This window comes from Hippoglossus hippoglossus, chromosome 5 (genome assembly GCF_009819705.1).
Source record: "Hippoglossus hippoglossus isolate fHipHip1 chromosome 5, fHipHip1.pri, whole genome shotgun sequence".
Lineage (NCBI taxonomy): Eukaryota > Metazoa > Chordata > Actinopteri > Pleuronectiformes > Pleuronectidae > Hippoglossus > Hippoglossus hippoglossus.
Genome location: NC_047155.1, coordinates 470,292 through 486,776, shown reverse-complemented (window position 1 = coordinate 486,776; position 16,485 = coordinate 470,292). Strand labels below are relative to the sequence as shown.

The 16,485-nt window shown below is 46.3% G+C and overlaps 3 protein-coding genes and 1 long non-coding RNA gene across 4 annotated transcripts in view; 2 read left to right on the top strand and 2 right to left on the bottom strand.

Annotated features, from left to right (window-relative positions):
• The first annotated feature begins 47 nt into the window (after window positions 1–47).
• On the top strand, window positions 48–2,560 carry polr2j (polymerase (RNA) II (DNA directed) polypeptide J). The gene is made up of 3 exons (XM_034586670.1): window positions 48–288; window positions 1,331–1,439; window positions 2,385–2,560. Exons 1-3 carry the CDS (start codon window positions 146–148, stop codon window positions 2,484–2,486), a joined length of 354 nt encoding a protein of 117 aa, XP_034442561.1. The 5' UTR covers window positions 48–145; the 3' UTR covers window positions 2,487–2,560.
• Window positions 2,561–3,131: 571 nt separating this feature from the next.
• LOC117762153 (deoxynucleotidyltransferase terminal-interacting protein 1) lies at window positions 3,132–9,161 on the bottom strand. Its single transcript, XM_034586655.1, has 13 exons — window positions 8,907–9,161; window positions 6,846–6,916; window positions 6,657–6,753; window positions 6,366–6,464; window positions 6,204–6,263; window positions 6,067–6,123; window positions 5,407–5,468; window positions 5,288–5,330; window positions 5,062–5,120; window positions 4,612–4,672; window positions 4,438–4,509; window positions 3,440–3,495; window positions 3,132–3,356 (listed from the first exon to the last, which is right to left on the bottom strand). Exons 1-13 carry the CDS (start codon window positions 8,979–8,981, stop codon window positions 3,248–3,250), a joined length of 921 nt encoding a protein of 306 aa, XP_034442546.1. The 5' UTR covers window positions 8,982–9,161; the 3' UTR covers window positions 3,132–3,247.
• A 597-nt stretch (window positions 9,162–9,758) lies between these two features.
• The window catches only part of pcif1 (PDX1 C-terminal inhibiting factor 1), an 11,840-nt gene continuing 5,113 nt past the window's right edge, over window positions 9,759–16,485 (bottom strand). The window contains exons 3-16 of the mRNA XM_034586639.1: window positions 15,794–15,918; window positions 15,550–15,675; window positions 15,181–15,314; window positions 14,947–15,101; window positions 14,497–14,644; window positions 14,341–14,424; window positions 14,160–14,259; window positions 13,772–13,931; window positions 13,521–13,690; window positions 13,266–13,352; window positions 12,983–13,167; window positions 12,808–12,901; window positions 12,555–12,730; window positions 9,759–11,427 (exon numbers count right to left, since the gene is read on the bottom strand). Coding sequence (XP_034442530.1) covers window positions 11,100–11,427; window positions 12,555–12,730; window positions 12,808–12,901; window positions 12,983–13,167; window positions 13,266–13,352; window positions 13,521–13,690; window positions 13,772–13,931; window positions 14,160–14,259; window positions 14,341–14,424; window positions 14,497–14,644; window positions 14,947–15,101; window positions 15,181–15,314; window positions 15,550–15,675; window positions 15,794–15,918 — 2,072 coding nt within the window. The 3' untranslated portion in view covers window positions 9,759–11,099. The remainder of the gene's footprint in view (window positions 11,428–12,554; window positions 12,731–12,807; window positions 12,902–12,982; window positions 13,168–13,265; window positions 13,353–13,520; window positions 13,691–13,771; window positions 13,932–14,159; window positions 14,260–14,340; window positions 14,425–14,496; window positions 14,645–14,946; window positions 15,102–15,180; window positions 15,315–15,549; window positions 15,676–15,793; window positions 15,919–16,485) is intronic.
• LOC117762165 lies at window positions 15,816–16,110 on the top strand. The gene is made up of 3 exons (XR_004613946.1): window positions 15,816–15,952; window positions 16,013–16,035; window positions 16,096–16,110. It is a non-coding gene; the product is annotated as an uncharacterized LOC117762165 (long non-coding RNA).

The window sequence follows — 16,485 nt, the reverse complement described above, 5'->3', positions numbered from 1 at the left end:
GGTTGGCTCCTGTCCGCATGGGGGCGCTCCTCACCTGGACTCTGACAACAGAAGAAGACGAAGGCGCCGGAAGTCGTGATGTTATTTTGAAGTCGGCTCGTAGTTTCTTTATTTCCAGTCTGTGGTCGTTTCTGCCTCAGACAAGATGAACGCGCCTCCCGCCTTCGAGTCGTTTCTGCTGTTCGAAGGAGAGAAGAAGATCAGCATCAGTAAAGACACGAAGGTTCCCAACGCGTGTCTGTTCACCCTGAACAAAGAGGACCACACACTGGGCAACATCATCCGAGCGTGAGAGGCTACACAGCATGCTAACAGGAAGCTACAGACACAGCTAACAGAGGCTACACACCATGCTAACAGGAGGCTACAGTCACAGCTAACAGAGGCTACAGTCACAGCTAATGAGAGGCTACACAGCATGCTAACAGGAAGCTACAGACACAGCTAACAGAGGCTACACACCATGCTAACAGGAGGCTACAGACACAGCTAACAGGAGGCTACAGTCACAGCTAACAGAGGCTACAGTCACAGCTAATGAGAGGCTACACACCATGCTAACAGGAGGCTACAGTCACAGCTAATGAGAGGCTACACACCATGCTAACAGGAAGCTACAGACACAGCTAACAGAGGCTACACACCATGCTAACAGGAGGCTACAGTCACAGCTAATGAGAGGCTACACACCATGCTAACAGGAGGCTACAGTCACAGCTAATGAGAGGCTACACACCATGCTAACAGGAGGCTACAGTCACAGCTAACAGAGGCTACACACCATGCTAACAGGAGGCTACAGTCATAGCTAATGAGAGGCTACACACCATGCTAACAGGAGGCTACACACACAGCTAACAGAGGCTACACACCATGCTAACAGGAGGCTACAGTCACAGCTAATGAGAGGCTACACACCATGCTAACAGGATGCTACAGTCACAGCTAATGAGAGGCTACACACCATGCTAACAGGAGGCTACAGTCACAGCTAATGAGAGGCTACACACGATGCTAACAGGAGGCTACAGTCACAGCTAATCAGATGCTACACATATGCTAACAGGATGCTACAGTCACAGCTAACAGAGGCTACACACAATGCTAACAGGAGGCTACAGTCACAGCTAATCAGATGCTACACACATGCTAACAGGATGCCTGAGAGAGGGCTCAGTACTAGTTTTCACCTTTTATTGTGAAAGGTTCTAATTGAGTCCTGACAGGAAGTGCTCTAAAACTATTTTTATAATGAAACATCAGATTTGATGTAAAGCTCTTTTTATACATTGGATACAAACCTGCTCATGTTGGTTTGTTTGTTTTCCAGTCAGCTGTTGAAGGATCCTCAGGTTCTGTTCGCTGGTTATAAGGTTCCTCATCCTCTAGAACACAAGATCGTCATCAGAGTCCAGACCACACCTGACTACAGTCCACAGGTAACACACACACACACCTGACTACAGTCCACAGGTAACACACACACACACCTGACTACAGTCCACAGGTAACACACACACACACACACACACACACACCTACACACACACACACACACCTGACTACAGTCCACAGGTAACACACACACATACACCTGACTACAGTCCACAGGTAACACACACACCTGACTACAGTCCACAGGTAACACACACACACACACACACACACCTGACTACAGTCCACAGGTAACACACACACACACACCTGACTACAGTCCACAGGTAACACACACACACCTGACTACAGTCCACAGGTAACACACACACCTGACTACAGTCCACAGGTAACACACACACACACCTGACTACAGTCCACAGGTAACACACACACCTGACTACAGTCCACAGGTAACACACACACACACCTGACTACAGTCCACAGGTAACACACACACCTGACTACAGTCCACAGGTAACACACACACACACTTGACTACAGTCCACAGGTAACACACACACACACACACACACCTGACTACAGTCCACAGGTAACACACACACCTGACGACAGTCCACAGGTAACACACACACACACACACACACCTGACTACAGTCCACAGGTAACACACACACACCTGACTACAGTCCACAGGTAACACACACACACACACACCTGACTACAGTCCACAGGTAACACACACACACACACCTGACTACAGTCCACAGGTAACACACACACACACCTGACGACAGTCCACAGGTAACACACACACACACACACACACACACCTGACGACAGTCCACAGGTAACACACACACACACCTGACGACAGTCCACAGGTAACACACACACACACCTGACGACAGTCCACAGGTAACACACACACACACTTTGATAGGTCGAGGTGTTTTATTAACAGGAAATGATTTTCGTTGTTTTGACAGGAAGCGTTTACAAACGCCATCACAGATCTGATCAGCGAGCTGTCTCTTCTGGAGGAACGCTTCAGAGTCGCCATCAAAGATAAGCAGGAAGGGATTGAGTGATGCCGCCCCCCCACAATGCCACTACCTGCCTATGTTTATTTTTATAAATAAAGTCTGTGATGTCACAACCTTGTGAATGAGACTCAACCTTCTGCTCAGTTGAGATGATTTTAGATTTAAACATTAGTAGATTCTTCAGGAATCAGTTCTGGATCATGATTAGATACACGTTCCTGTAGATACATGCTGCACAACATCAGGAGAATATGTCCCCTTCTCAGGTTCTGGTCATCTCAGGCCTATAGACTACTGCCCCCCCCTCCTGGCAGGTCTACCTGCTGCTGCCACCCGACCTCTGCAGCTCATCCAGAAACCAGCAGCTCCACTGGTCTTTAACCTGAGTTCACTCCGCTCCCTTCACTGGTTACCAGTGGCTGCATCCGTTTCAAAACACTAGTACTTGGTACCGTGCTGTGAACGGATCGGTCCAGTCTACATCCAGGACATGGTCAAACCTCACACCCCAGCCCGTCCACTCCGCTCTGCATCGACCAATCAGCTGCTCCCTCACTGTGAGGGGCAGCTGTCACTCAACATCACGACTGTTTCCTGTCCTGGCTCCTAAACGGTGGAACCAGCTCCACATGGACATCAGGACACAAAGCACTTTAGCAGCACTAAATGTAATGTAATGAAAAACACGTCTTCTGGTCAGAAAGTTTTATTAATTTTTGTTAAAAAACAGTATAAATGAAAGGATAGAAGGAGCCAATCAGGGCAGAGAATGTGAATCACATGATTGCTCTCTAATGGGGTGGAGGTCAGAGGTCAGCATCTCTCTGAGCCTCCATGGCTCTCTTCATCTTGTCAATCATCCACGAAGGAACTGAGAACGGCTTCATCTCGTCCATCCTGACGTCAGGACAGTCCCTACGCACACACACACACAGTTACCGTGGTAACAACGGGTGGGGGCAAACCTGTAGAGCTGGTTACCATGGAGACAGACTCACTTGTACTCGTCGCTGCGGGACAGATCCTGGATGTCTTCTTCGATCAGCAGGTAGGCCTGAACACAAACAGCAGTGGTGCCTTCAGGTGCAGTCGTACAGGTGGAAACTAAAGCTGCTTTCAGACCTGCATTGAACTCTGCATTGAGGCCGTATTTTCGAGTGAGAGGCATCAGACTTTGTCAAGAGTTTCTCACGTCAGCCCCCGAGTAAAAACTGCATCGTGTCCGAATGAGCCGATGTGAGGACAGCAGGACTGTGTATTAGTAAAGTAACGTCATCTACCCCTCTGCAGGAGGAGGGGCCATGGTATCCAGGTCCCGCCCATACACTCTCATCAACCCTGAGTCAGTGTCAGCTGTCAATCATGATGTCTCAGCCTGTTTTTATATCATCAAATAACTGATAAAATCCTAACTAACCAGAAACACTTTAACAAACATCAGTGAGATAACGACCTGAAATGACAGAAACATCTTTACAAACATTTATTTAATGTCTACTTTGATTCTTTAGTTTGGTTCATGTCCCATCTGCTAACATGGAGGAGGGTTTATGAAGTAACTGCAGACAGCCACTTGGGGGCGATCAAGATGATTTGCGAGCTGTTTTGTCATCCATCTTTATTAACAGAGTGAGACAATCACTTAAAGGGATAGTTCACTGAAAAATGAAACCTCCCTCATTCTCTCCTCAGCACTCTGATGGGGGGGGGGGGGAGTAACTAGTGACTGATTCTTCAGACGTAATAAAACATAACCTGCCTCCATCCTGCTGCTGTGACGTCATCAAGTGACCACACGCCCCCACTTTCATATTCAACTGGGAATGACGTCATTTACACAAAGTGTTTAGACTCAATGTCTCTGATGTCTCCTACGAGGTGCGTTCATGGACCCTCGGACACATCGTGTGGCTAAGTCCGTTAGCACCTCCACGTCCGGAGGAGGAGATTTAATAAAACTAATCCTGAACCGACTCTGACCTGAAGATTTTCTCACCATCTTTCCTCCTGTCGCTCTCATGTGATGTCGCTCTGCCAACCACTGCTTATCCTGTGCATCTGCAGCAAACTGACACACACACACACACACACACACAGTTCAGGATTCTCTGCTCAGCTTAGATTTTTGGAGATGTACCATCAACGCTGGAGGTGAGTGTGCGTTTGTTACCTTGAACAGGTCGGAGTGTTTGATGTAGATTCGTCCTCTGGTCCCGCCCATCCCCAGCGCCCTGCACAGTGACATCAGTGTCAGGTGACCTTTCACCTCTTGATCAGCTGATAAAACTTTTTTTACGACATGTTTATTATTTTATAAACAACAGACATTAGAAACCTTCAGTAACTCTTTTATGATAGCAGAAGAATTTCTAATTAACAGTTTATCTCTCTCAATCATCAGCTGATTGTCAACAGGAAGCTCAACTTCCCAATACCACAACACAGAGCACTTTTAATTTGAAAAGACAGATACAGCATATACAATCACACATCCACACCCACTGAGGTCAGAGGAAACATTAAAAGAGGACAGAGGTGATCAACAGCACCACCTGGTGTCTGGACTGACCCTCACATACAAACATGTAAATAGCATGTACTGGACATGTTGTAGACTCACTTGTTTGCTCTGGAGCCAAGAACAAACGTGCTGCTATCATTGAGTCTGGACGGATCCCACTGAAATACAAAGACACTGGATCATTACACAACGATGTGATAGAGTTTGGTCCAGGTCCCATCTGCTAACCTGGAGAATGCCGGGGTTTATGACCTATACTGCAGCCAGCCACCAGAGGGCTGTCGACCATGTGTATCTTCAGAGCTGATGTCAGGTGTGATCTCACCTTCGGTCCTTCTCTCTTGATGGAATCAGGCTTCGGCTTCGCTCTGAGGACAAAAGGTCAAAGGTCGTCAGGTGAGATGATCTACCTGGACACTGATGATGTCACTGTCAGGTACTCACTGAGAGGTGAAGGTCAGAGGTCGATCAGACGAGACGAGCGCGGCACTGGGACGGGTTTTTCTCTGAGGACACAAAATAATCAGTTACTCACGCAATCGATTCCTTCACCTGTCTCACACCTGTCCGACAGTATCTCACAACTGTCTCACACCTGTCCCACAGTATCTCATACAACTGTCTCACACCTGTATCTCATACAACTGTCTCACACCTGTCCACCTGTATCTCATACAACTGTCTCACACCTGTATCTCATACAACTGTCTCACACCTGTCCACCTGTATCTCATACAACTGTCTCACACCAGTATCTCATACAACTGTCTCACACCTGTCCCACAGTATCTCATACAACTGTCTCACACCTGTCCCATAGTATCTCATACAACTGTCTCACACCTGTATCTCATACAACTGTCTCACACCTGTCCCACAGTATCTCATACAACTGTCTCACACCTGTATCTCATACAACTGTCTCACACCTGTCCCATAGTATCTCATACAACTGTCTCACACCTGTATCTCATACAACTGTCTCACACCTGTCCGACTGTACATCACACAACTGTCTCACACCTGTCCGACTGTACCTCATACACCTGAGCACATCAGTGTTTAGAGTCTGAGCGAACAGTCAGAGGTCAGAGGTCACACTACCTTCTTGAGCAGGGGACTTCCTCTTTGACTGCAGTCGTCGTCAGCAGGTCTGGTTCTCTGTCAAGAATCAAAACGAGAAGAAGAATCAGGTTGTTACTGTGGCTAATGATCTGATTGGTCAGTTTGAAGGCTCCTACCTTGATTGCGATCTCTGACCGAACTTTCTTCACCTCCCCCTCTGGAAAGAGCTGTTTGGCCTGGTGATGTCATCAGAGGAAACCATGGTAACCACAGAGAGAGACAGGTGAGTACAGTTGGTCACATGACCTTCAGGGTCAGATGACAGTAAATTAGCTTACATGTTCTAGAACGTTCCTGCAGGCCTCTTTGATCAGCTGATCAGTCTGAACGTCATCACCTACATTCACCTTCACGTTCTGAGCAGCTTTCTCAAAGAACTGAAACACAAACACGTAAAAATATACACAAACACATTAAAAGCAATACAACATTGTGATGTATTTATGTATTGTGATAATAAGTTATAACAGCTGTATTTATATATTGTAATGATAAGTTATAGCAGTTCACACCTGCTCAGGTGTCACATGTCACGGAGAAAAACACATTGAATTATTTTGACCTCTGACCTTCTGGTACTTCCTGAACACAGCCATGATGTCATCATTGAAGCTGGGCTGAAGCACCGCCCTCAACAGGTCCATGGACACCTGAGGATCTGTGTAGCTACACACACACACACACACACACACACTAGGTTTATCTCTGGTGTTATGTAAAGTATAATATACTATTAACCATTATAAACCAGTACTGACCTGACAGTCATGTGCGAGCGTCGTCCTCGTCTGTGAATCTGTCTGTGTTTGATCATCACGTTCCACGGTTTCTGAAAATAAAGAGAACATAACAGTTACCGTAACCCGAACATGATGACCAGTTAACATGATGACCAGTTAACATGGTGACCAGTTAACATGGTGACCAGTTAAGATGGTGACCAGTTAACATGATGACCAGTTAACATGGTGACCAGTTAACATGGTGACCAGTTAAGATGATGACCAGTTAACATGACCAGTTAAGATGATGACCTTTTAACATGGTGACCAGTTAACATGGTGACCAGTTAAGATGGTGACCAGTTAAGATGATGACCAGTTAAGATGATGACCAGTTAACATGGTGACCAGTTAAGATGATGACCTTTTAACATGGTGACCAGTTAAGATGATGACCAGTTAACATGACTAGTTAAGATGATGACCAGTTAAGATGATGACCAGTTAACATGATGACCAGTTAAGATGATGACCAGTTAACATGACTAGTTAAGATGATGACCAGTTAAGATGATGACCAGTTAAGATGATGACCAGTTAAGATGATCACCAGTTAACATGGTGACCAGTTAACATGGTGACCAGTTAAGATGATGACCAGTTAACATGATGACCAGTTAAGATGATCACCAGTTAACATGGTGACCAGTTAACATGATGACCAGTTAAGATGATGACCAGTTAACATGGTGACCAGTTAACATGGTGACCAGTTAAGATGGTGACCAGTTAACATGGTGACCAGTTAACATGATGACCAGTTAAGATGATCACCAGTTAACATGGTGACCAGTTAAGATGATGACCAGTTAACATGGTGACCAGTTAACATGGTGACCAGTTAAGATGGTGACCAGTTAACATGATGACCAGTTAACATGATGACCAGTTAAGATGATCACCAGTTAACATGGTGACCAGTTAAGATGATGACCAGTTAACATGGTGACCAGTTAACATGGTGACCAGTTAAGATGATGACCAGTTAAGATGGTGACCAGTTAACATGGTGACCAGTTAACATGATGACCAGTTAAGATGATCACCAGTTAACATGGTGACCAGTTAACATGATGACCAGTTAACATGGTGACCAGTTAAGATGGTGACCAGTTAACATGGTGACCAGTTAACATGATGACCAGTTAAGATGATCACCAGTTAACATGATGACCAGTTAACATGATGACCAGTTAAGATGATGACCAGTTAACATGGTGACCAGTTAACATGGTGACCAGTTAAGATGGTGACCAGTTAACATGATGACTAGTTAACATGACCAGTTAAAATGGTGACCAGTTAAGATGATGACCATTTAACCTAGTGACCAGTAAACATGGTGACCAGTTAACATGGTGACCAGTTAACATGGTGACCAGTTAACATGATGACCAGTTAAGATGATGACCAGTTAACATGATGACCAGTTAAGATGATGACCAGTTAACATGATGACCAGTTAAGATGATCACCAGTTAACATGGTGACCAGTTAACATGACCAGTTAAAATGGTGACCAGTTAAGATGATCACCAGTTAACATGATGACCAGTTAACATGGTGACCAGTTAACATGGTGACCAGTTAACATGATGACCAGTTAACATGATGACCAGTTAAGATGATCACCAGTTAACATGGTGACCAGTTAACATGATGACCAGTTAACATGATGACCAGTTAACATGATGACCAGTTAACATGATGACCAGTTAACCTAGTGACCAGTTAACCTAGTGACCAGTTAACATGATGACCAGTTAAGATGATCACCAGTTAACATGGTGACCAGTTAACATGATGACCAGTTAACCTAGTGACCAGTAAACATGGTGACCAGTTAACATGATGTTTCTCGGTGACGCTGAACTATCGCGACATTTAGCTAGTGGTTTCTTTTAGCTAAGCTTAGCTTGTAGCTGCAGTGAAACCTGAGCAGATCACGAGTTTGTTAAAAGTTCAAACAACTGAATCAAAAGGGTTAGCATTGCGCTAAGCTAACCCGCTAACCCGCTAACCCCCGGCAGCTCTCACCGGGGTCTGCTCCAGCTGCTCCTGTCCGTCCTGCTGCAGCCAGTCCCGGCCTCCCTCGCTGCGGTGGGCTCCCATGGAGGAAGGTTTGTGATCCGGGTCTAACTGAGCTAACTCTGCTAGTGTGAGCTAACCACAGCTAAAGCTAACTCTGTTAGCACAGAGCTGAGTGACAGATGATCGATAATCAATGATCCGCTGATCAACGTCTGATCCAGGAAATAACGTTCACTTCCGCTGTGAAGCTACAGCTTCTGCAGCGCATCCGGTGTCATTTCAAAGTAAAAGCCCCACCTACACCGATCTAAAAACAAGCTTTATTTTGAAATGTCAGGATTTGTTTATTGGGTTGATACACGGAAGTGACGAGTTCTCTGAAAAGTATAAATACGAAGCTGTGATATTGTGATGAAAAGTGATGTTTAAATGTTAAACGTCACTGATTCAGTTTAAATTCTGACACTAGTGTTATCGTCAGTCATCTGGGTTCTCGTGAGAACGTGTACTGTAGTAAAAACACCCGGTCTGCATCTCTGGTTGAATATATATTTCTATATTTCAGTCTAAGGAGGACGAGGGACAGACTTTATTTACACAAGTCCAGTCTCCATCCTCACGTCATCAGAGAACCACAAACACGTTAACTAAAGACAAACAAACTGGAGAACAATTATTCATCAGTCAGGAAAGTAATCATCAGAATCTTTAGTTTGAATCACCTGAAAATATGTAACTCTCACGGGAGACAACGTTTAATTCAATTTGAGTTTTAATGAAAAAATATAATCTTATTTTAACATGTGACAAACATCTTAAATGTTTTATCATGTGAAAACTTGAATTAAATCAAATCAATTGTTTTTGTCATAAAACAAAACTATTTTATTAAACATTAAGAAAATCAGAAAATGAAGAGAAACATCACACGTGTCAAAGGTCGTCACAGGATTTTATCTCAAAATTACAAGAGCGTTAATATTGTGATCCAATTAATTCATTAGTTACAAGAAAATGTCTCCAGTTTGTTTTCATCATTATGATGTTCACAGTCCAGCGTTAGCCTAGCTTATCAGTCAGCTTAGCTCAAAGGACCGCTCAGTCAGAGACTGGGAGGAAACATTCAGGATCACAAGCGTCATTCAGAGTCCAAAGATTCATGCACCAAGGACAAAAAGAAGTATATAAAAATATGCGGAAGCATTTCCTGTTTGACGTCGGCGTCACGTTTCCCACTGTTCAGCGTTGCCGTCGCTCAAACACGTTTTCTTTTACACACAAACATTTTCTTCTTCTTCACTTTGGTTCAGAACTTTGTCAAACAGGAAACAGTTAATCTCTTTAAAAAACCTTAAATTAAATTAAAAAAAACAGACAAGGAAAAGAACATAAACAGTTTCACTGTACAGTATCTACACGGTGACAGACGTCTGATCGGACCGCCCATCGGCCAATCAGAGGAGCTGTCCCACACTCCCTCAGGAAGTGATGGGACCTCTGACGAGGCAGGAAGGTAGCGTCCTTCTCTCAGCGCCCTCACCGACCAGTCCGAATCCCAGTTCTGACTCCGCCTCCTTCCACCAGTTAATATGACCTCACTCTGGATGCTCCTGCCGGCTGAATACTCAGTCTCCCACAATGCGCCCTGGCACTGATTGGCCAGAAGATCATGAGGAGGCAGGGCCTGAAGCGGGTCGCTGCTGGATTCTGTCCAATAGAAACGATAGCTGCCTTGTCAACCAATCACCAAGCCCAGTCGGTGAGGGGACCAATGAGAAGTCCTCTGGCCCAGAGGAGAAGTGACAACACAGATGACATCACAGGTGAATGAAGAGGTTTTTCTGCTGGAGCTCAAACACGTCGCTGCTCACTAATTTAACTCTGCTCTCATTGGTTGCCTTCCTACGGCACCATGTCCCGACTTGAACCCAAAGCTCCAGATTCTGTGATATCAGCCTCGACCAATCAGAACAGCTGGAGTGGACAGGGATGAAACAGACCACAGGGATGATGGTGAGTCGACGGTACAATTAAAGGTTAAGGTATCAGCGTGGCTCTTTGCCCCCGGCTGGCAGCCGCCACAGAACTGCATGATGGGTATGTTGAGAGAAGCTGAGGGTGAGCTACAGGTGCTGGTGAGGGACAATCTGAACAGACAACAAGGGGAGGGGCCAGGACTACACTACAAGCCCCGCCCCTCTACACGGCAGCCATCTTGTCCTGAGGACTACTGCTGCTACTGCTGCTACTGTTGTCGTTGTTGTTGTTGTTGTTGTTGTCATGGCTCCCTGGTGACATCACACTGCTCTGCGTCCTATCAGAGGCCTTGGGGGTGGAGTCTTTGTCTCCTGGAGCAACGTTGGCAGGGCCTGGAGAAGACAGGGAGGAGGGGCGAGCGGAGGAGGGGCGGTACGCCTTCGTCAGCTCTGCCAGACGCTCCGGAGTTGGAGCCCACTTCACAAAACCTGCGTTATTCTGAAGGAAGAGAACCGCTGTACCGTGGACCGCCCTGTACGACATCTCCTCCCTAACAACACAAGGAGTGGAGTATTAATGTAGTACTGTGTAGTATTTACAAAACCGTGTAGTATCAGTGTAGACTTAGTACACACAGTGTAGTATCAGTGTTAACTTAGTACACACAGTGTAGTATCAGTGTAGACTTAGTACACACAGTGTAGTATCAGTGTTAACTTAGTACACACAGTGTAGTATCAGTGTAAACTTAGTATACACAGTGTAGTATCAGTGTAGACTTAGTACACAGTGTAGTATCAGTGTTAACTTAGTACACACAGTGTAGTATCAGTGTAAACTTAGTACACAAAGTGTAGTATCAGTGTAAACTTAGTACACACAGTGTAGTATCAGTGTAGACTTAGTACACAGTGTAGTTCCAGTGTAGACTTTGTACACAGTGTATTATCAGTGTTAACTTAGTACACACAGGGTAGTATCAGTGTAGACTAAGTACACAGTGTAGTATCAGTGTAGACTTAGTACACACAGTGTAGTATCAGTGTAGACTAAGTACACAGTGTAGTATCAGTGTAGACTTAGTACACAGTGTAGTATCAGTGTAGACTTAGTACACACAGTGTAGTATCAGTGTTAACTTAGTACACACAGTGTAGTATCAGTGTTAACTTAGTACACATGTGTAGTATCAGTGTTAACTTAGTACACACAGGGTAGTATCAGTGTAGACTAAGTACACAGTGTAGTATCAGTGTAGACTTAGTACACACAGTGTAGTATCAGTGTAGACTAAGTACACAGTGTAGTATCAGTGTAGACTTAGTATACACAGTGTAGTATCAGTGTAGACTAAGTACACAGTGTAGTATCAGTGTTAACTTAGTACACATGTGTAGTATCAGTGTAAACTTAGTACACAAAGTGTAGTATCAGTGTAAACTTAGTACACAAAGTGTAGTATCAGTGTAAACTTAGTACACAAAGTGTAGTATCAGTGTAAACTTAGTACACACAGTGTAGTTCCAGTGTAGACTTTGTACACAGTGTAGACTTTGTACACAGTGTAGACTTTGTACACAAAGTGTAGTATCAGTGCACACCGTCTAGTATCAGTACACAGTGTTGTATCAGTGTAGTATTAGTACAGTATTAGTACACATAGTGTAGTATTAGTACCTATTGCAGATGTGCTGACTCCCAGATCGATACTCATGCTCGTAGGCGGGGACACTCAGCTGATGACGGAGGAATCGACTTCCCTCCATGCGAGTCAGAGCCGGGGTCACGGGGTCACGCCACTCAGGAACAAAGACGATGAAGGACAGAGGCTCCGAGGACTGATCCAGAAGGTCCTGACGGAGACAGACCATCAGTCAGCAGCACATTCAGGACCAGTACAGACCACTACAGACCAGGATGCTACACTGACCTCGAAGTGTGTCACCATTGCATCCATCATCTCTTCACAGAACGGAGGGTTGGCTTCAAACGAGCCACTGACTGGAGAGAAGGACAGGAAGGGCCTGAAAACACACACTCAGTTACTCACACGGTGTCGACAAACCGCCCGCCGCAGTCCCACAGCTCACAGATTTCCGTCTCACCCTCTAGATCCAAAGAAGCCGTCAATATCGGGGAAAGCCGAGGAGAACTGTTTGAAGTAGCAGTTGAGCGGAGAGGCGAAGCACTCGAAGGAAACACCAAACTGTCGGTTCAAGGCTTCAAACACTGCCACCGGCAGTGCCCCCTGCAGGCCTGTCCCCTCATTAGCACCGCTGCCAAACATCTCCTGGACACACAAACACACCTAGTTAACCACTGAGCTCCGACACCCGCTGTCAGCTGGCAGAAACTCGAAGCTGATTGGTTGACAGAGAGTCAGCTGACCTGGTATCTCTTCAGGAGGCACCAGACTCTGGACAGAAACTTCTCAAAGCGAGGATCGTCAATACAGCTGTACCTGTACAACAGCTCCTGTAACCATGGTAACCACAGAGCCAGAGAGACAGATGTTTCCAGGTTAGTGTCGCCCTCTGCTGGTGAACAGTGAAATTGACTTCACATGTTTCACATTAAAACTTCCTGGAGGACTTTTAATGTTAAACATTTGCAGGAAGTCATGGTAATAGCAGTGGCACTGACCAGTTTGCTGAAGTGACCTCTGTTGACCTTGACCATCTCTCCCCTGAAACGCAAACACGCCACGTCGTTTTCAAAGTGCAGTTCCACCCGGGGGAGCGGCGGCGAGGCGATTGCCAGACGCACAGGGTAACAGTAGACAAGCCGCGACTGCTGAGGGGACGCACACGCCTCTAAAAACACACAAACCAACACACATGTATAAGTAACACAGCACAAGACCTAACTGTGTGTGTGTGTGTTTGTGTGTGTACCTGTAGGTGGCTCCTGCAGCAGACTCAGGTGTGTGTGTCTCAGGCGGCGGCTGTACTCTGCAGACAGCTGATAGATCTTAGAGCAAATTCCTTCGACGGAGTCTTTGGCGACGGCGGTAACGTGAGGACCACACTGCTGCCTCAGGTGTTCCAGACGATCCTACACACACACACACACACACACACACACACACACACACACACACACACACACACACACACACACACACACACACACACACACACACACACACACAGTTATCAGCTAAAAAATATTCAACTTTGACCCGGGCTGCTCTTATGAAACATCTTGATAAAGGTTTACAGAGTAAATTCAAAGGAGTTCAAAGGTCAGCCGGCAGTGAAAACAGCCAAGGTCAACTGTTACCATGTAGTCCTCTTTGCTGGCGGAGTGATCTCGACGCAGCCAGCTCATGGTGTCTTCAGCGTTCCACTTCACCACCTTCCTGCTCTCTGGACTCGCATTCCTGGACAGGTCAGAGGTCACAAGTCACAGCTCCCTCAACACCAACCCACCTTTCAGTTGATGACCTCATATTGTGACCTACCTAGAGTCGATCATCTTCTTGGCAGCCTCAGCGTATTTGAACAGCAGCTTGCGAGCTTCTTCTTTGTACTTAATACGAGACAACCTGAAAAGTGAGACAGGCAGGAGGTGAGACAGGTGGTGAGAAAAACAGATAGACAGGCAGGCAGGCAGGTACCTGATGGGGATGTCGTTCATGACCTCTCTGAACATGGACGGGGAGATGATGGGGTCACAGTCACTCGGCAGTAAAGGGTCATGACCTTTGTCAATCGTTTTCCTCTCCAGTAACCAACGATTAAACGACTCGCGAGGAGGATCAATACCTGAACAGACAGCGGGAGAGAGAGAGTGAGACAGACAGATGTTTAACTCTTGAATCAGCTGTATGGAGGGCTACTCAACCTCAGCTGATCTCGCTGTTCATGTTAAACTAAAGCTGATTTCAGACTGAACTGTTCTGAATGCGAGTCAGTTAATCCGGACATGTTCCTGTTGTTGTGAACGAGGCTGACCCGTATAATCTCCTGCTGCTGCTTCACATGTGGAACACAAACTGACCAGACACTATTTAAACAGCCTTACAGTGTTTCACTGACTCTGTGCCAGACGGTCAGTTTCTCTCTACCTTCTCTCTGGTGACACAGCTCGTGGTAGTGTTGTCTCAGCTTCGTGACGAGCTGAGCTCGCTGCAGCTCGATTTCAGGATGAGGGGGCAGGTGATTGGCGGAGGGGTGCTCTCTGATCACAGCGTTGGTTTGGATGTCCAGATCCCAGTAGATCCTGAAGACGACAACAATGTTAAAGTAAATCCACAGGATGTCAAGAGATGCAAAAAGAAAGGTGCGGCTTCAGCACTCACACAGCTGGTCTGTAGGGGGCGGGGGCAAGACTTAGAGTTGCGGGTGTAGCTGATTGGGCCTGTTTGTCCTCAGGGGCAGAGCTCCAGGGTTTGAGCCCGGGGGTGCTGGGAGAGATGGGCGTGGTGGGCTCCACCTGGAAACAGACGACACAGTTTCCCATAATCCACTGCACACTGTGACCCATTTACAGGGCGACAGTTCAGACCACAAGAACAAATCACCTCCTGTCGCTTGTACAAATTCAGCTGTGAACTGTTTGAGGAAGCTCATGCTAACGTCACAGTGAAGTAACAGACGGCGACTAGTTGTCCTCCACCTCAGAGGAATCTGAATCCCCTTTAGTGAGCACTCAGATGGGCTGTTCTTACCTTAGCTCGTTTAAGGCTGTTGGGCCCCGCCCCCTGCTCCTCAGAGCTCCTCCTCTTCCTCTGACCATTACCATGGTTACTGTCCCCACCTTCTGCTGGAGCCGCATTCAGACCTAAAGGATCGGACTGCAGACAAACAGGTATATACTATGGTCAGTTCATATATAAAATATAATCTAGAGAATCCAATGATTACTGTGTGTAAACAGGAAATGATGTCAGATGACAAGCAAACTTTACTCACAATGACGTCATGCTGACCGAGCACCGGCACCTCCCACAGGCTCTGATTGGTGAACCTGTTAAAATAATATGGTCGGTTCTCCCTCCGAGACCAACACTTGGACCATCCAGCCTGGACCAGCTCATCTGAGAGACAGACAGGTCAGAGAGAGAGAGACAGGTCAGAGAGAGAGACCAACACTTAGACCATCCAGCCTGGACCAGCTCATCTGAGAGACAGACAGGTCAGAGAGAGAGAGACAGGTCAGAGAGAGAGACCAACACTTAGACCATCCAGCCTGGACCAGCTCATCTGAGAGACAGACAGGTCAGAGAGAGAGAGACAGGTCAGAGAGAGAGACCAACACTTAGACCATCCAGCCTGGACCAGCTCATCTGAGAGACAGACAGGTCAGAGAGAGAGAGACAGGTCAGAGAGAGAGACCAACACTTAGACCATCAAGACTGGACCAGCTCATCTGAGAGACAGACAGGTCAGAGAGAGAGAGACAGGTCAGAGAGAGAGACCAACACTTAGACCATCCAGCCTGGACCAGCTCATCTGAGAGACAGACAGGTCAGAGAGAGAGAGACAGGTCAGAGAGAGAGACCAACACTTAGACCATCAAGACTGGACCAGCTCATCTGAGAGACAGACAGGTCAGAGAGAGAGAGACAGGTCAGAGAGAGAGACCAACACTTAGACCATCCAGC